General features: G+C 39.9%; 2 protein-coding genes across 2 annotated transcripts; one reads left to right on the plus strand and one right to left on the minus strand.

Annotated features, from left to right (window-relative positions):
- Position 1: 1 nt before the first annotated feature.
- acad11 (acyl-CoA dehydrogenase family, member 11) lies at positions 2–20,731 on the minus strand (the record flags this gene model as incomplete). The annotated part of the gene is made up of 16 exons (XM_050057380.1): positions 20,535–20,731; positions 20,306–20,405; positions 18,685–18,810; positions 18,256–18,417; positions 17,988–18,152; positions 17,765–17,906; positions 14,652–14,773; positions 14,332–14,438; positions 13,779–13,896; positions 13,257–13,334; positions 11,531–11,669; positions 11,094–11,201; positions 10,111–10,209; positions 1,001–1,070; positions 185–270; positions 2–39 (listed from the first exon to the last, which is right to left on the minus strand). Coding segments are annotated over exons 1-16 (1,821 nt in total), but the record flags the coding sequence as incomplete, so codon positions are not given.
- ackr4b (atypical chemokine receptor 4b) lies at positions 2,847–6,634 on the plus strand. The gene is made up of 2 exons (XM_050057216.1): positions 2,847–3,005; positions 5,306–6,634. The coding sequence occupies exon 2, from the start codon at positions 5,315–5,317 to the stop codon at positions 6,428–6,430; it is 1,116 nt and encodes a 371-aa protein (XP_049913173.1). The 5' UTR covers positions 2,847–3,005; positions 5,306–5,314; the 3' UTR covers positions 6,431–6,634.
- Positions 20,732–20,767: the final 36 nt, after the last annotated feature.

The raw sequence follows: 20,767 nt of genomic DNA on the forward strand, positions 1-20,767 counted from the left end.
TTTCAAAGTGCACTTCAAAGTGGCCACCATGGATGGCATCTGAGCACAGAAACAAGGGAAAGAACTATTTATTTGGCCAGGGAAGCTCATTTGTTATGTTTGCATGCGAAAGGGAAATTATTATTGTTTAAAAACAGGAAAATATCAACAGCACACGCAGATGTAATGACAGACACTATCTTACCATCCTGTCCGAACACGGTGAGCGGTCTGACAAGCTTAACACCTGGTGTGTCCATGGGGACGAGGATCATACTGTGTTGGCCATGCCTAAGAAACACGTTTAAAGGAATAAAACATTTCACTTCGCCTGCAGTTTTCTTTAAATCTATAATTCCACAGTAACCATTTTGACCAGATGTTTCATGCTGCTCTCAGTATGACACATTTCAAAGTGCACATTGTCAGTAAGAATCTGTTGCCCTGATTTATTTTACTTTCTCTGGGTGTTTGCCTTGTTACACTGCTGACAAAACAAGTAGAAAGTGTATTACATATTTTGGGTGTGGTTGTTTTTAGAGGTTTTTTTCTTCCCATGTGTGCTTGTAACTGATGCGAGTTAAATGATCTGGCTGACATGTAATTGGCTCTAATCTTCAACTGACATCAACTGTCAACAAGATTTAATTGATACATTTTTCTGCAATGTGATCCAAACCTCTATGCAGAAAGGCTAGACAGGCGAGAGGTGTTAAAATGCAGGTGCATGCTGGGAAGTAAACCCTGCCCTCTAACCAAAGTCCATTTCTATTATAATAGCGGCACAGAGGGAAGTTAATGGGAAAAATAAAGTGCAAAGGTACACTGACAAGCACAGAATCATTCGAATATAAAACAATTTACATGAAACCAAAAAAGTGACTTAATTGGGAGAACTGGAATACTGCTACATAAAAATCCTGGAATAATAAAACCTGTGGTTAAAATATATTTCCAATCACCAGAAGAGGAAACAAACATGCAAATATTCCTCACCACATAACTGTTGCACAGTACTGACCTGCTGCTCACATCCTGAGATCCGCTCCTGCACATCACAATGGCTACTTTGCATTGGGGATTGCCAGCACCTGTGGGGAACAGTCATAAATGCTGTGGTTCATTTGTATTCATGTTGTGTTGGCGTCTGCTGGTGTAACAAACAATGGGACAAGCAACTTTTCACAGTCTGTCCTTAACCACTCCGCTGCCTGAGTCTGATCGGAAACAATGTGCGTCGCTGGCTGGGAAGGGCCAGACGAGGATGGAGCAAGTGACGGATTGATGGTATGAGAACGGCCTCCCGAGACAGCCACGGGTTGATTTACATTTCCTGAGTTAGATTCTTTCATGTGGAGCGACATTTAGTTTGTCATTAAATACATTTTGTTTGTTGGGGAGAAACTGAAATTTTACTTGGCTGAGTCTAAAATGCTTTTTTTATGGCTGCAACCCCCCCCAAAAAACACCCACTAGAGGGCAACATCATATAAATAATTTCACAAGATACCATACAAACTAGAAACTGTAAAAACACTGTGACGATATGAAATGTTTGATAACCACATAGCTCAAATGAACAGGCTGACGATTACCAAATGCAGAACACTTTGGAATTTCCCTGGTTGGGAGTCCACTGTCAGACAGTCTCCAATGTGGCCTTAGGTCCCTAAGGCACAGACAGGGGAACCCATGGTCTGCCTTCCTGCTTATTCTTCTGTCCAAGTGGCAAAACTGTCCCCTAAGGACAGGCCATATGGACACCAGACAGCAACGGCAGAGACATCAACAGTCTCTGAATATTCACAGCATGAGAATCACAGCGTGAGTGCATGTGAACGCTTCAACGGTCTCTGACTGCACAAATTTAAACAAACACTAAATGACCGCGCTTGCACTCCAACAAAGCACTCCCGACTCCACCCGAAAACCACATCTAGGAAAGTGCCTTTGGCTCGGGAGCAGGTCGGGTTCTCCTCTAACCTTACATAAGTCTAAGCGTCCATGATACAAGGTGAGCCTCGCTGTCATACAACAGCTTTGCCCAAACATGTCCTGTCGCCACTGGAATGAAAATAATCCTTCCCAGCACAGTAATCCCTCTTCCTGAGAGGGTGACACCCAAATATGTTATGTTGTTGTTGTTTTTTCTGTTTAATTTCATATCAGCATGACATACGTCAAAAAAGAATGTCTTTTATTGCCAAAAATACGGACGCATGCTTTTGTATGAGTATTTTTTTACTCCCAAATCGTTTGCTTTGTTGATTTTTAGAAAATGTCTTTATATGCAGACGCATAAGAGAGAGAACAAGAAATAGTGAGAGACAGAGAGGGATTAAAAACAAGTGAACTGTTTCTGAGAAGCTGAAATGAGGAACAGTATTCGTGGGGGAAAACCCAGGAAACCAAAAAATTGAAGTTTCATTCATGAATTTCATGTTAAAAGCATCTAAAATAGTTCAGTCCACTGAATTTCTGCTAATGCGAGTGAGGCTGGTGAACAGTTTACTCAGCACATTGAAACATTCCAGCAAACCACAATTAACAATAAGCCTCATAAATGGGATGTTACTTTATATCCTCCTTTTATCATGGGTTTTCTTGCACAGACACGAACAAAGGGCAGCCACCAGGGCACAGCCTGCGTGACATCATGAGGGAGAGATCAAGTTCACAGTTTATCTGAGACTGGTAAACAGCTTGTCTTTGTGTGGTGTGTTGCACAATACAGTCATAACAGACAGTAAAGGCTTAAGGATTTTTTTTGTTTATCCATTTCACCTGCATCATAACAGTCTGAGGGACACACACACACACACGCACACTTGCATGAAGAGCTACGTGGTGAAGAGAGGTGCTCCACTGCAAAACTGTCAGCAGTGAAGGGAGTGTGGGCGGGCTTAGGAAAAGAGATCAGTCACTTCAGCCCTGTGGTGCATACAACTTTTCTCCTCACTGTTTGTGTGTGATTGAAAAAGGATATCACCAACTTTACAAATCCCCAAAAAAGGACCAAACGGAAGGTAAGAAAATCTTCTCAACTTTTCCACTTTACCCAATATTTTGTTACTTTTTCATCAACTGCAAACAAGTCAAACTACGCCTAGAGGAATGTAAAAAATCTGGGTATGTAATTTTCTTCTTCTATCTTCTTTGCCATATTATGCGCTAAAAGAGTTGTATTGTATATAGAGTACTGATTTTTAATATGCTGGCTACATCTACATTTAACATTTACTTATTAACCCATGATATACATTGAAAAGTACTGTGCCTTGTTTTTGCGATAGTCAAAGGTTCACTCGTGATAACAGTCAAAGTCCTGCTCAGGATATTTTATGACATTATTATAACCACAGTGAGGTAATGATAACAAGCTAAATGAAGCCTTATGCATTCTGTTTACCTGTTTGCGTTTGTCTGTGTAGTGTTTTGTTTTGCTTTATGTAAAACACACTGTTTTGTCTCGGGGTTGGAGTAACATTAGTATAGTTTATAGCACAGATATTGGGATAAACAGGACATTTGTCTCAGGGATTTTCTTTCAATCTTTGTGGTTTATAACAAGAAATAAACTAAATATGCAATGTGGGATCTAATTGTTAAACAAAAAGATCACAACACAAACTAACGGCTGGCTTTTCAATATACAGAATAACACCAAACAGCAAAAATTAAAATGCTGTTAGAAGTTTGTTAACGTCAGTAATGTTTATACAAACAGCAGTAAAACAAGCCCACATTCCAATTATGATCAGTGACAAACAAAATCATAACTTTTCATCACTATATTACACTACTGAATCAAATACAAATATGAGGGATGTCACTTCTTATTTTACTCGACTTTTGTAATTCTCCGCAGAGACCCAATAACCCAGACAACTGCATTAAAGAACAAGAACTATCCACCTATTATGCTCCTCTTACATATGAAACCCAGCTGTTGACAGCGCTGGGATACTTGACATATTTTCGAATGTTCCAATGAACATCTGTTTTGGTAACTCCTGCTCCTCCCATATAGGAGATAATGACTTATTACATAACAAACCTGGACACTTTTCATAAAATGACTTATCATCTTAGCAACAAGTGCGATTTGCCAAAACAATCCTGGGATGCAAAGTATTCCACGAGTAATACTCTGGCCCTCATCCAGGAGTTATATCATCCATCAAGGGATGTGTTTCCCTGTTTCCTTAATTCAACTTGTTAGTGAATTGAATAAAATACAAACTATATGACAGAGGTGAGCACTACAAGCTCAGTCGAATCATGATGTTCCTTAGGAGATGGTTAGATATTTTCCCAAGCAACATAAATTATCTGTTTTCGATCAGTGACGGTAAAAGCCACCATGGCATGTACACTCACATACAAACAGCACTGTGTTTACTCGTCCTCAGTAGACACGACATCTCTATTGGAGCGAATGACTGTGGAGGGGATGTTAACAACACAATGACTCTGGATGAAAGTCTCACTTCAATGGGATGTCCTGTTGAACCAGCACATACCATATACAGTAAAAGCAACATCCTGGATTTGAATTTGGCAAGAGACCTTAGCTGGGCGTGTGTGTCATCCTCATCCCTCACTCCACATATTTCCTGTCGTTCTTGACTTTGTCACCCACAGGGGAAATGACATCAGTCACAGGGAGAGAGAAAAACACTTGGATGTGTGCATGTGGATCAATGTGTTCACAGATCAAATAAGGTTGACATGCTGTGAATGGATTGTCCTACATAGTGTTTGGTAGATGTTATCAGTGTGCAGTGCAGCCAGCACTGTTATGCGTTTGGGAAAATATGACAGCTTCGTGATGAATACTTATCTTCCTTATTGCTGAGTAAAAATCAGAGGTTGTGATTAGAGAAGCTGTGAATGCTGCCATTTTCCTAGGCTGTAGATCACTTAGTATCCAGCAGAATACAAACTAGGTGAATTCAAAAAGGTAATCAGCTGCCTTGTGAGTCTGTTGTCCTCTGTTCTCTGTGGTTATTCCAGCCCACACGCTATTCAGACAGACACGGCTTGAGCCATTAGGGAAACCATGCACGAGAACCTCCTTTCATGCAGAATACAGAAAGAACTCCCTTTTCCTGTTTCTGATGAAAAGTAGCTCATGGTTTACAAATGCACTCTGCTCTTGTTTCGTTAGATAACATGCAAATTACACTTGTATACAATGGATCGGTTACATAGCCCATATGTCACAGCATGTGCAATTAAAAAGGACAAATTGAAATTGTTTTCCCCTTTTTAAAACTGAGACAAATGCTTCCCTAAACTGTGCTTTGTTTTTTTCTCTGTACAGCAAAAAAAAATGGAAGATTTCTATTATCATGACGATGAAGACTTCAACTTTACTGACGGTTACGATTACAATTACGAGCACAGCATTTGTGACAAGGAGGAAGTGCGCTCTTTTGCCGGTGTCTTCCTCCCGGTCATCTATGCCCTGGTTCTGGTGGTGGGCCTGGCTGGGAATGCCCTGGTAGTGGTGGTCTACACATCAAAGCTGCGACTACGAACCCTGACAGATGTGTGCATCCTTAACCTCGCCATTTCGGACCTGTTGCTTCTCTTCACCCTGCCCTTCTGGGCGGCCGATGCCGTCCATGGCTGGATGCTGGGTTCGGGAGCCTGTAAGCTCACCTCCTTCCTCTACAGTACCAACTTCAGCTGTGGCATGTTGTTGCTGGCGTGTATCAGCGTGGATCGCTACCGCGCTGTAGCCCACAATACAATGGGCAGGACCGGGACAAGTCCCCAGGTGAGGAGACAGTGGCTCCTGGTGTGTGTGGTGTTGTGGGCTGTAGCCAGCTTTCTTGGCCTTCCTGAACTCATCTTCTCAACAGTAAAGCACTCCCATCACAGGATAGCCTGTACAGCTATCTACCCGCACAGCATGGCCCGACCAGCAAAGGCTGCCCTGGAGCTGCTGGAGGTGATCCTTAGATTCGTGCTACCTTTCTTGGTCATGGTGGTGTGCTACTGTTGGGTTGGGCGGGCGCTGAGCCAAGCAGCCGGGGTGCGGAGGGACCGGAAGTGGCGTGCCCTGCGTGTCCTGCTGGCTGTGGTGGCTGTATTCGTGCTCACCCAGCTGCCCTACAATGTGGTCAAGCTGTGCCGAGCGATGGACATCATCTACATCCTCGTGACTGACTGTGAGGTCAGCAAGGGCCTGGATCGAGCTCTCCAAGTGACAGAGAGCTTGGCGCTGGCCCACGCCTGCATTAACCCCCTACTCTACGCCTTCATTGGATCATCCTTCAGGGGACATGTCCTCAAGGTTGTCAAGCGCCTTGGACAGCGACTTGGGAGACACCCAGCACCTGTCAACCAGGAGCCGGCAGTGGAGATTGCACTCAATGCACGCACTCAAACGCAATCCCAGTCGGGTTCAGAAGACCAAGACACCAGCACCTTTACTATTTAAGACTCAAACATGCTATCTATTTTCCTGTAAGCACCTAAACAAGATTGTATGTATATATATTTACACATCGTTGCTCTCATATAAACATCAATAACCATATATATTAATGCTTAGTGTAATAAGTATATATGTACAGTGAGTTTATAAGCGCTAATGAAGCAAAGTATTTTGTATAAATTATGTATTTTCCTAAATAAAAGAAAGATTTTCAGTGACATGCCTCTACCAACATCTGTTGCAACTAAATCTTCACCATAAATCCAATGCAACCTTACAGTCTGCGCTGCCTTCCATGAGATCATCTGCATCTCATTTTACTACATCCCGTGGCTCTGGGTTGGGATGAGGGGTGGCTTGATTGCACAGTGGGTGACCCATTGAGTCGAAAAACATTTGGCAAACAAAGAGAACAGCAAACAGCAGGAAGGACCCCCTCAGGTCATAAAACTAGAAACAAAGCGGCATGTTCCTTGGAGGAACTGTAAGCCTGACTGACGTTTTTATACTCTCATCTTTATTTTATTTCAATAATATGAGCTTGAAAGAGCAAATGGATTGCAGTGGAGCGCAATGTTATTACTTAACATTTTAGTGATATATAAATGCTCTCTGCAGACTGCTAAAAACTGTGACTTTAATCTTTTTTTCCTTTGAAATTACTCAGTGCCATCATATAATGTTACGCTCAAGCTAACCCTAATGCATGGGATGGCCACAGTCCAAGAGTTACAGTGCTCTACTCAAGCCTGTTTACACCACTGCAGCTATGACAGAGAGAGGTCAGCTTAAATTGGCAAAGCCCACTGACCACATCCACCACAGATAGTTCATTAAGATCTTTAGAGTTAAAATGGTTCCAGTCTTAACAATTCTTTCCATCTACAATTCCTGTTAGTCACCCTCTTTCCACTGTAATGACTTGGATGCGTGGGAGAAGGACTCATTGAAACTAGGTGTGTTTACTTGGAGATTACTGAAACTGTAGCCTTAACAGTCAGTAAGTCACACAAAAACAATCTAGACTGATAAACAGCACTACAGGTGAGAGGAAAAATAGTTATTTTTAATTTTTGGGCCGCACTGCCCCTTAACACCTAATCATATGATTCTTCAACCTAACAAGCTTAACTTGACCTGAGGGAAACCAAAATCATAAAGACTTGTGTGGCAATTCAGTTTCACTAGCAACTACTAATAATGTTAAACACGTGTGCATCATCTGTGCTTGTGTGAGTGTGTATGCAAATACGAACGCCTATGGCTAAGAGATAAAAGATTGCAGGTCTGGGAACAATTTTAGTACATTGTCGTGCCCTTGGGACAGTCTTATATAGCTTCCACACCACAGAGCTGCCCTAGCAACATCAGCAACAACAGCACAGACCCTCCCATCTAGCTACTTGGAGTTTGCCCCAGACGACGCAAGAGAAAGCAAAGAAGGAAACTGCGTCACTCTGTAGTGTACTTGGATTACAGGCAACATTCTGCATGTAAGCGGATAGGGCCTTGTTTCCAGTAAGTTAAATTTACGGTGGGGTTATTCCATGACAAGCCAAAAAAAAAAAACCCTTCTACAACATAATGCGGGAACAGCCATGTAATTACTATAATGAAATACAACTTAAAAGCCAGAGATGGTAAGTCTCCTCTACGGGAAAAGATACTGTACATATAACCAATCCTCCTTAAGGGTAAATGTTTTGAACCTAGTCCACTCAAACCTATCCCTGGAGCGACTCGCTTCTTATCCTCTGATAGCAGATCCCCAGAAATGGCTGTTTCATTTGGAAGGTAATTTTCCAAGTCTGGCAGATGGACTCTGTTTCTACATATGATTTATGGTTAAATGAAATTACATCTGGAGAGACTGAGATTCTATAAAGAGGAGAGAGGTGTTGTGTTGTGCTGAAATTCTTCAGGGTGAAGGCTATTGTAATAATATTTTTTTAGATGAAGCACCTTGCTGTGTATACTTTCCCTTTTCTGTATACTTAATTTTTACTACTACTACTTTATACTAATCACTCTGACTGTGGCCACTGTTACATATGATGTGCTATGCCTGTTGGCTTTGTTTTTCCTATGGTTTTCTATGCTCTAAAAAAGCAATAAATATATATATCTCAAAAAATGTTTTGAAGGCTGCCGAGAGCTTTGGACAGCATGTTGGGAAACACCAGCAATGTCATTTGATACTTGAAAAATTGAGGACCACAGTAAAACATCATCCTTCAACTTAATTTCAATTAACACCCCATCTAGTTTTACTTCTCTTTTTGCTGTAAATTCTATTGAGAGTGCCTGGACACTGCAGAGGCACAAATCCCTCCAATTTCCTCTCTTGAATAATGCGGTTTGCCACAGGTCACAGCAAGTATGAAACGAACACATCAGCATTCTTTCCTAACAGAGAGATATACTGTATTCAAGCTGGCAGACGACAGTCTCACAACCCAAGGAGATTTTTTTCTACTGATAGAAATTTCACTTCCAAGGAAAAGAGAAATGGAAACTATGGACCTACGTGACAGGCTGTGCGCTTCATGAAGACCATCATTTGAAAGTGAAAATTCTGCTCAATTTTGGTAAACCATCACGTTTTCCGTTTTCAGTGACGAGAGGGAATTCCATGCAGATTTGAGAAAACGACAAAAACAACAGGCCACTGTTTTCCTTTAAACTGGGAGTCAAAACCTCAGACCACATCTGTATCAGAGGAAACATCTGGAATATCTTTCAGTTCATGGTGATTTAGGAGGTGCAAGATAAACATCTCAAAACACTAATACGAGTCTTAGATATTTAAGTGATAACCATCACTTAAATCTAAAGAATTAAGGCTTAGTTGTCTGCTATGACGGCGGTGCAGAGGACTTTTTACGTCAACTTAACATTGTTTAGTAATTTTAACAGGATATTATAATCCAAACTCATTTATAGAGCCGATCAGAGGACACAGATAGAATAACCTGGGCTATAAACCAGAAGAATACTGACTCACACATGAGTCACAGATAAGTCTGAGTCATCAACACGTACAATGCGTGCGTAAAGTCACATCAGTAGGATCAACAGTGAAAGAAAGCCATTTATTTTTACTTAAAATGAAAATGATTCATCGATCAGAGGTAAAATGTCAATTGATAAACACACACTGACTGTGTTGAGGCTTGAATGTGTGACCTTTTACCAGTCCAACCTATTGGCCAACCAGAGCAGCTCTGAAACATATTTTCCAGTATTTAAATGGATCCAAGGTTTTTCAACTTTTTAAAAGCAGTTCATGTTATATAATGCTTAGAAAGGAGTCGTCTGCCTTTTTTGTCCACATGTTTGCAGTCTGGGTAAGCATTTATGTTTGCAGTGTTTTGTCACAACAACATCTTGATCACATATAAAATTACGGCTTTCCGAGAGAAGCTCTTGGGCACACACTGGACAATAAACTTTCCAGTTTTACTCTTTTTAATACATTCTTTGGTTTAAGAGGACTTGCCTCACATAATGATTTAAAGCAAATCGAACTAGGCACACATAAAAGGACTCCTTGTTTATTGAGTCTGACGCTCTCTAATGGCGTTTTCCGTCCTAAATGGACCACAAAGCTCTTCAGTGTTCTTAGTGGAATTATATGTATGTTTTTTTCCTTATATAACCAATGAAAATAGAATCGGACATACCACTGCTCCACCACTTCTTGCCGTTTATGACGTAGTTGTCTTCATCCCTGTAAAGTGTGCACTCCATGTTGGTTGCGTCACTGGAGGCCACATCAGGCTCTGGGGAAAGGATGACAGGTCAGCTTAAAACTCACAACACACAAATTTTACACCAAATAAAAGACAATAAGCAATGATGTTTATACTCTTACAGATTTTACATTTCCAGCCCCCTGGTTTTGCTTTATGTTCCATCTTTTCCAAAAAATCTGGATTCCAGCTCACACCACAGGCAGAGTGGTTAAAATAAATGTGCACTCACACGTTTTCACACTGAATCTCTACAGCAGATGACTCTTAACAAAGTCAGAAGTCATGATTGTTTATGAGCACAAGATGGAGGTTCCTGTTCCTCGTCATCCAGTGTAATAAATCGACCACACCGGTGACAAAACACATCCCCAAAACACTACTTATCAACATCTGTGTTTACGAAAAACCATGGGGAGTTTCACACCCACCACTGTAATCACCTCTGGCAACAGCATGCTGCGGTTTCCAGGCAGTGTGGAAAGAAAAAGGGGGAAAACAGGGAGAAATTACTCATAGTGAGCTCGTGTTTGCAGTTGACATGTAAAACTCCCAAACAACAGAGTCGGTAGCAGCCGTGCTACCTGGCTCATTGACGACCAGAACCGTCACCGGAACGTCTGGCAACAAACACAAAAAATATCTGGAGGGCTGAACTTTACAAGTAACTGTGCAGAACACTGCTTCTAAAAGGCGCTTCCAGTAAGTGTTTCAAGATACCAGCTCGAGTCGACACACAGTAAATTATTTCACCTCTTAAATTACATCTGTCACACTTTCATCACTCATATCTCCACTGTGACTCTAGAGGATATGGTATGTTCTCTTTGTTCAGCGTTTTGTAAAGCACTGTGACATGAAGCACATATTTAAAACTCTGTCAGTGATGCAGACGGACATGGTCATGGAAATACCTGTCATACAGAAGCAGGAGCGGATCTCTCCTCCGAGGAGAGGCTCCAACCATTTCTTCTTCTGCTCCTCACTGCCGAACATGTGGAGCACCTCCATATTTCCTGTGTCTGTGAGGAAACATACCACACATGTTCTTTCAGAGTAGTATGAGCCAAATTTTGGAAATAACATGCTCTTACAGACATTAGTAATATTGTTTGATCTCATGTGACAAACAAATACTTTAAGAGGGCCAATTTGGGGAATGTTTATATTTCAAACAGTGAATAAACACAAAAATGTATGTCTGTTAAACAAGGCTGAAATGTTGACATTTGGAGAGGATTTACCTGACTACAGAGGATTTTATGTGGAACATAAGGGTATAGTATTATCTGTCATATTGTCCATGGCCTCTAAATTATCTCAACATTGGACACCATGTAAGATGTGTTACCAGGAGCTTGGCAGTTGAAGACTTCGGGGGCGAAGAGGCAGCGTCCGGTTTCCTCTGCAATGTAGGCATAGTCCAACTGACTGAGACCGCTGACTGCAGGCAGGAACAGGTTCCACAGCCCTGCCTCCCTGGCTTTCACCTGAATATGCAGATACATACAGAGTAGGGATGAGCATGAGTATGTGCTTTAGATGTCAGTATTTTTTTCAATGTACAGAACGATCACATTTCTTTTTGCTTTGTAATAAAAACAACATACATATTCATTTGTTTTCCATAACCGCTTATCCTGTTGGGGGTCATGGGGGGCTGGAGCCTATCCCAGCTGACACTGGGTGAGAGGTGGTGTACACCCTGGACAGGTCACCAGACTATCACAGGGCTGACACATAGAGACAGACAACCATTCACACTCACATTCACACCTACGGACAATTTAGAGTCACCAATTAACCTGAATGTCTTCGGACTGTGGGAGGAAGTACCTGGAGAAAACCCATGCTGACATGGAGAACATGCAAACTCCACACAGAAATCCACACCCTGGGTTTGAACCAGGATCCCTCTGCTGTATGCTGCCAACATACATACATATACGCCATACATATGATACCCTGACCCTGTTCTTTATTAAAAGTTCACACGTTTTGAACTGCTATCTATGAATATCTGTACGGATCCATATAATAAAATGACAGATCTGCAAAGCTGTAGATAACGTTCATTGTTTTCAGATGGACATGACTCGATCTAACATACAGGCAGAATGGAGACCAGGCATAAGAGTAATGTTTGGAAGTATTTTGACAAAATAAACAATGCTTGGGGGTATGGTTTCTCTTTATGTATGCTTATCTCTACAGTCTGTGTAGCACAGAGGCTCACTCTAACCCTAACCTGCATGTTTTTGGATGATCATTTTGGACCCTACTCTTACATGAGATTTTATTTTTTGCAAGTCCTCTAATACTCTATGATAATTTAATATTAGTACTTGAATATACTCAAAAAAATAGAATAAAAAAATAAAAATGCCTTTCCGTAGTTCAGATTGTTGTAGTAGGAGTTTTTTGCCTACTTTAGGTTCTTAGAAAATAAGTTGGAATTAGTCTACACGGAGAGAGAATCCTTCACATAAAAGTCACACAGCAAAATATCATCTCAGTCTCATAACAATCTCAATCTGTCTTTATACTAAGTAGCAAACACCCCTAGTGCATTTTCTCATAACAAGCTCTGGACAGGCATGCTGGTAGCTGCATACACATGTTCAAGGTTGAGATAATAGCGTCTGCTCTTTGTCTTCTCTCAGCAGGACAAAACTGTTTTTTCTCACGATACTGTGGGCCCTCTATTAACATAAGGCAAGCATATGTACAGACGTTCAGGAACATTCTGCTATTCAAAACAAGACGTTTTTAAATCATTACATCGTTTAGCTGCTAAAGCACAATTTATTTCCTGTACAGTGTCAATGCATGTGCAAACTGAGTGCTTCTTGCAAGGTCTGCAGTGTGGAGCTGACTTAGAGGGAAGGTGCAATGTTTAGACAAGGTTGAATGAGCTTGGCCCTTAAACCTGTAACACTTCATGGGAGTTTTTATATCGAAATGCTTCTTTTGTTCTCTAATATTTCTGTTGTATTGGTAATGATAACTGGGACAGGTGTCTGTTGAAAATGTAGCCACCAAAGAAGAGAAAATTGTTTAAAGAGAACGTTACATACCTTTAGATCCTCTATAATTTGTGGGGTGTGCCATCTTTGTGGAGACTGAGCGTGTTTGGAGTAGTATTCTGCAACTTCCTGGAGAAAAACAAATTTTTGACAGCATTATTAATCTATTTCCTCTCACTCGTACCATAAAAAAAAAAAAAATCAGAAATATTTCTCCTACTTCACAGTTTGTTGATGTAGTTATGTCTGCAGGTGTTTGTACAGGAGAAACTAATCTGTGGCTTTGTTACACAAAACACACACCATTCAGCCCACTGCTCCCACTAATAAAGCCGAACAAGATTTGTCATCTCTGCGCTGTATTAAGCCCGCTGTGATGCCGCGCCAGTGAGGATGATTCTGCGTGCAATGTAATTCATGTAATCAATAGACTCCTTGTTCTCTCGCTCCGATGAATTAATTCTGATTGCATGAATGAGCTGGTGTGCTCTGTCAGATCCTTTCATCTGAAAGTTAAAAGTCCATCTGAGCAAACAAATCTCTCCTCTGTTCTCGGCAGCTCTTGGCACTGACCTCCTGAGCAGGAAGCACGTATTGTCTCATGAAGTCTTTGACCTGCTGGAGAACAGCCCGACCTTTAGCTGTCTGAAGGAACAGAGCATCGGACCGTTCTGTTGGGCCTGCGACAGACCTGGCAAGAAACACATCTCACACGTTAAAAGTCAACAGGGAATAACGGAAGCAGCAGCTGGATGCCAAATTCCAACTCTGTTGCTGTCTTAAATTAAGTCAGCAGGTGGAATCAATCTGTTTCCTGGCCTACAATAACACTGAATTTGGACAATACTCTATTGAAAACAGACAGTTTGGACAGTCTAATACGGATTATCCACTCTTACAGCTTATATCAGGACACTTCTACCAAACTCACTGGGTATCTGTGACAACTTACGGATAAAATTACACACAGAAAAGGAGAAATGAGTCAGAGAGACATTTTCAGCACAGATCCAACACAAACATCCAGCATCTTTTTAAAGTAATTGTTGAGTCACTGTATTGATACAACGGGTCATGTACAAACAACCACAGACACTTTGTTACACAACTCTAAAAGCCAACTGACCTGTGTGCAAGCTGCAAGGCAACCTTAGCCAAGGGCTCCACACACTGGCCGAACTCAGCTGCATTGGGAGCACTGGCATTACCCAGTAGGTGGCGTGTGTAGATACCCTGATGGATGAAAGAGAGTGATAAATATTAAATTGAAAGCAACCAGATCCATTTAGGCCCCTCTGTAGTTGAGATGACATTACCAATCCACTGTAAGATACTTGAATTATCCCAACAATGTAATCCTACAGTGAGAATTCCACTAATTTTCAATATGTCAAGGTAAATAGGAATAAAATGGTAGTTAGCCTTTGTATATAAACAGGTACAAACCTGGGAAATTCCTGCCATTTTAAAGACAGACAGGGCTAGGTAGAAATTCAGCTGTGGCAAAGCAAATGGGATCCCCCGACAATGGCAGTACATGGAGGTCAGGTCATCCACAGTTGGTATACCTGCTCATTAGTTGGAGAGACAAGGAGATAAAAGGGTGCAATTAGTCAAACAGTTTCTACACCAAGAAGCTGAAAAATGAAGCCAACACAGAAATGCCAAAAATTGCAGTTCTTCAAATGGCCACTTCAGACTGGCTCCAGAAGCAAGTCAGTCCCTGTGGATCCTCATACTGAAATGCCCAACTTCACAGCAGATATAAACATGTGCACAGCGTGGTGCAAAAAGCAGTTTTGGTCTCTATAGCTTATTTCCCCATTCATGACAACTGTACTGAGGGCGGATTTGTCTCACTACCAAACTCACCCATTTTATTCAGGCTTAAAGTTATGCATACTTAAGGACATGGCTGTTTTGAGTGACAGGCTGTCTGCTAGGCATCAGATTGAGCTCTCAGTTAGATTCACCCCTTGCTCCTTCAGAGTTCCACCCAGACTCCAAAAATCCAAGATGGCGACAATTCAAATGTCAAACTCGAAGTCTTCATAACTAGAGTCCACAAACCAATGGGTGACCTCACCGCGGCTCCGCCAATTATTGTTATACAGCCTATGGTTTACACGTGTCACCCTTTCTTGAGAATAGGGACAAAACATGTCCTAATAAAAATATAAAAAAAATAAAAAAAACTTAAAATTGTAACTTATCAACACACTAATTTTGTTTCAGGGGGTGAAACAAGGATTTATATGTATGGAAAAAATATGATTCATAAATTTTTGATCTGTTTTATATTTTTTTGAATTTCTAAATTTGTGTGCCAGGAAACACCCTTGTCCCAGACAAGAATTCACAACTAGATAAAATTGGTGTAAAAATGTACTGCTATAATCATAAAAATAATGTATTAAAATATATATTTTTATTAGGGATGGATGCATAACAACAACAGAGAATTACAAGTGTTATTCCCTTTTTTTTTGGTAAACAAAGAAACAAAAAAAAAAGTCTCTGCATTGAAAAAAACATTAGCCATAAATTATATAAACAGTATTAAGCAATGGTTGTTTAGGAATTAAAGTAGTTTATACAAGAATTCAATTTCCGAGTAAACTTATCAGAGGAGCCTTTTACTGTTAAAATTATTTTCTAAAATGTAAGAAAGGACATAACATCGTTAAGCCACAGTGATACAGATGGGGGTTTAGGAGATTTCCACAGGAGTAAAATGCGACGGCTCGCCAAAGGCTGATATTTCTGACTGTGAGGAGTTAATTTGTAGTTGTTCAGATGATACCGCAAATATGGCAATAAAATATGGGGTCAGATCAGTCTCATAATGAATGAACTCACGCAGGGTTTTTCCACGAATGCACATGCTCTGGTTTACAGTTGTATTTCGGACTCACTAATGCACACGATCTGTTTTGCAAATGCACACGCTCTGCTTCACAAATATTATTTTGAGGCACACTTGGAATATAAATTCACAGATCATGCAAATCGCTGAATGTGCATTTACAGACTGCTTCTCATTTGTGAACCTCTCTACATTTGTGAGAGAAATCTGGTGAATTTTGAGACTCCCCTGACTTTCAGCCAATCGTATGGCTCCTTACATTTTCTCCACACTTTTAAACCAATCGCAGAGCTACTGAGCTACTGTTTGCAGTGTTCAAACAAGACACGCTAGACTGAAAAGGTGGAAGAGACATGGATCAATCTCAACCTGTAAGTAACACATTTATCTTATTATCCCCTCGTTGTAAATCATGCAGTGTTATTGAATTATAATGAGTTGAAGCGTTCTGCTTATCCAAGTAACATGTTTGAATGAACATAAACTATGAATACACCCTATGTAAGGAGCCATATTATTGGCTGAAAGCGAACACACCTGATTAACTGATGAATCTGTCAATCAGAATCATAAATTTGATTGACAGATTTATCAGCCAATGGTGACGTTCGTTGACCTGCGACGTCAGGGGAGTCTCAAAATTCACCACACAGATTTCTCTCACAAATGTAGAGAGGTTCACAAATGAGAAGCAGTCTGTAAATGCACATTCAGCGATTCGCATGATCTGTGAATTTATATTACAAGTGTGCCTCAAAATAATATTTGTGAAGCAGAGCATGTGCATTTCCGAATTTATATTACAAGTTTGCATGAAAATTTTATTTGTGAACCAGAGCATGTGCATTTGTGAAACAGATCGTGTGCATTAGTGAGTCCGAAATACAACTGCGAACCAGGGCATGTGTATTCGTGAGAAACCCTGCGTGGGTTCATTCATTATGATCTGATCATTACTGACTGATTACTGATCTGACCCCATAATAAAAGGATCCATTTTTATCTGGACTCCTGATAACCATATTTTTTATGAAAATGTTGGACCTTTAAAGATGTGTCCCAGATTTTTGTCAGCTCCATTAGATTTCTACAAAAACATAATTTAATCAAGCATAAAAGGGGTTAGCTATATCCTAAGGACTCCTGTCTCACTTCCTAGTTTCCAAAAAAGGCAGGAATGCTGCTCATATACTGGTAAAATTTCTATTTTTTTATGAATTCATTAAATAATATTGCTATCAGGTATGTCTCAAACCATGACATGCCAACTTGTAGCTCTTCTAAATCAAAACTAAACAAGGATTATGGTTTAAAAATGACTATTTTGATGAGCATTAAGAGGACTATTAGCAACTCTGAAAAAATAAAATGGTTACTCACTACAACTGCTGTGAAATTAATAAACATATAACTTGTTTTCCAACCCCGTAAGAAGTCAACTTTGTCACACATCCATTATGTATGCTAATCAAGAAAAAATTACAAGGTTTACTAGTCACAACTTTGATCCTTTAAATATATTTTCCCAGCCTAATTGAAGACTAAAGATCAAAACCCCCAAAAAGTAAGGTTACGTCCCAGTTCTCAAGAGTGATTGGTGTATATTTACACAAAGATGTCAGAGCTAGTATTTGAGCCATTTTCTACACTTGTCATGCTTGAATGCTCGTCTTCAGGATTATTTGTCTGTTACCTTCTATTCCTTGTAGGCTGCCCATTGTGCTGGTGAGTTTAATGTATGTAGGCCAGTAGTGAGGCATGAGGAAGTAGGCAAAGTCTGCCAAGGGCTGCCCAGTGGTAGACAGCTCCCAGTCCAACACTGCTATCACACGAGTCTAATGACATAAAACACATTTTGTAAAGCATTACAGTCACATGAAGCAAACAGGTATGAGTAAGTGTTTGAGAAGTTGTACCTCTGTTGGATGGAATATCAAGTTGTCCATTCGGAAATCTCCATGGACAAGTGTGACCTTGTCATCACTGGCTGGCAAATTCTTCATCAACCAATCAGACAGTTGATTCATGGCTGGAATGTCTGTGTGGGCTGCTGCGTTGTACTGCTTCGTCCAGGTGGACACCTTTGAAGATGGAAAGACACTTTTAAATGTTACAACTTTAACTCCTTCTTCCAGAGAAAACATATAAAGTTTTGATTTACTGAGTACAATGTGTTGTGCTCACTTGTCTCTTGCAGTAACCTGATCCTTTTCCATACCCTTCGAGGTTCATTGATGCCAGGTCCAGTGAGTGTAGCTTTGCCAACACTTCCACTGCAGCCACATACAGAGCTGCTCTCTCTGCTGCACTCACTCCAGGGAGACGAAGATCCCTGAATATGCGCCCCTGTTCAGTAGGGATGGACAAGCAAGAGTATCTGTTTTAAAAGGCATATTTTCATCTCATGATAGATGACCACTATATGATAGTAAGTATGTATTTAGAAGCCTGGACATCAATTGGGTGTGTCACATCAGCATGTGTCAGCAAGCATACACGAGTCCAAATTTCATCTTTTATCATTAGAATGTAGAGCGAAGGTTGAGCAAAACAGCAATACACATATTAGATGCAGGAATATTGTGAAATCTGGCCTTAGTAACACAAACCTACCTTCACATGCTCCATTACGTAGAACTCCGTTCCAATGACTTCAGCATCAGTGCAGTGCAACAGAGGCTCAGGTACAGGGAAGCCAGCAGAGAACAGGGCCTTCTGCACCCGGTACTCCCTGTCCACCTGTAAATAACGTCACAAGAATTCACCATCTAAACGAAAACATCACCCACGCTTTAAGATATTATCCTAACATAATCATTTACAACACAAATATTAATATGCAACCGCAAATTCATAGGAAGCTTCTGGGAAAAGACTTTGTACTTTTGTATTGATTACACTAAAAATGCACATAGTCTTCAGTTGGTACACTTCCAATCATTAATTTCAAACAATTTTTAGCTTAACCTGACAAGTGTTTCAGTCAGTGCACAACAGGTCAGCTGAACATGCAAAAATGTGACATTTGTGAACTTAAAAGCATTCCTCATTTTATTTTTAAAAACTTCAACAAATTTGCACATTTTTCTAATGTATATAGTATGTTATCCTAAGTTCATATTTTATATTTTATTACTTGTACAACTAGTAAATTTATATTGTATTCTAGTATGTTTTTTATATTGTGTATTCAATAGATATTTTATATGTATGTATATATAAATACATATATAAATGCTTGGGTATTATTTTCTTGTATTCTTTATTGAGCTATTTTTTTTTTAATTCACTGTTTTGATTTTTCTATTGATATTTTCCTTGTGTATTTACTGTTCCATGCAATGCCTGGATAACCTGCTACTATAGCACAAGAATTTCCCAAACTGGGATCAATAAAATAAATTATACATGTATCCATCTATCCATCTATCTATCTATCTGTGTTTTTATAAGTTTATTCTCTGTCATATTTATTTTATTTCTTTTGTCTATTAATCTCTCTTTTGTCTTTCAATCTCTTAATTGGTCTTTTTTAAGTGTTTTATTCTCTATTACTATGCTGCCTTACAATTACCATGGCATAATTTTATTCTCTATCATATTACTTTTTATAAACATCTATCTATCTATCTATCTATCTATTTTGTGCTTTTATAACTTTATTATCTAACCGTCTATCCATCATTTATGGGAAACAGAGTTTTCAATAAGAAACTGATATTGTCTTTTGATATTATTTTATTACACTGGTTGTAAGAAAATTCCTGTGAAGATTACCAACTGCATAAATATCCCCTATAATTAGTACAAAAGAAGAAATTTTCTCAGATAGTTATATTTAATGCTTTTTAAGACCCGTTCAAGACACCTTTTAACCAAATTTAGGATAGATTTTTGGACAAATCATGTTTGTTTTACTTATTTAAGCATTGCAGGCAAGTAGCTTAAATGTGGTCTTGTGCAGAGGTAAGCGTTATGTAGGAATATGGTTAATAAAGTAAGATCTCATAACATTTTGCCAACAAGTAAGTGCAAGTATTAAAAAAGATTTGTAACATGAGAATTGTGGATTTTACATAGAAAGGCTTTACTTATTTTCGCAAAAAAATAAAATAAAAATGGATAAATTAAATTAAATAAAATGTAGAAGTTAAGACCTCACAAATTCAAATTTAAGGCCTTGTTGTTGCAACATTATAAGGACTTTGTAAGGACCTGTAGACACCCAGCTCACCTTGTGTGCTCCTGGCAGCAGCTCACCAGGAGGTTTCTTCCTGAGCACATAGCTGTTTGAGGGAGTTTGAATTAGGAAGGTTGGGTTTGACTGACCAGCGCTAAAAAGACAAAGTGGAGCTGTTAGCATGTTAACAGTTAGCTTAGCATGATTTATACACTATTACTAGCTTCCAATTGCCCCTTTGTTGCTTCGAAATTGTGAAACAAACCAGCTGTATGTATCTTACCTGTACTGTCTGACAGTGAGCGTGTCATTATGTGACACCCGTGAATTGGCAGACAAATATCTCTGAAGTCTGTCAACATTGAATTTATGTTGCTCTCGGACAGGAGTTGTCAGCTCTTCCATGTTTAAGTTAACGAGTGGATTTACCATTTCCAGGTGCATCGTTGAGACAACTTTCGCAATGTTGACAGTGGTGGTCGGACCGTTTACGGCGGCGCACACTGTCGTTATATC

Source organism: Epinephelus moara, chromosome 11, assembly GCF_006386435.1.
Source record: "Epinephelus moara isolate mb chromosome 11, YSFRI_EMoa_1.0, whole genome shotgun sequence".
In the NCBI taxonomy this organism is placed as follows: Eukaryota; Metazoa; Chordata; class Actinopteri; order Perciformes; family Serranidae; genus Epinephelus; species Epinephelus moara.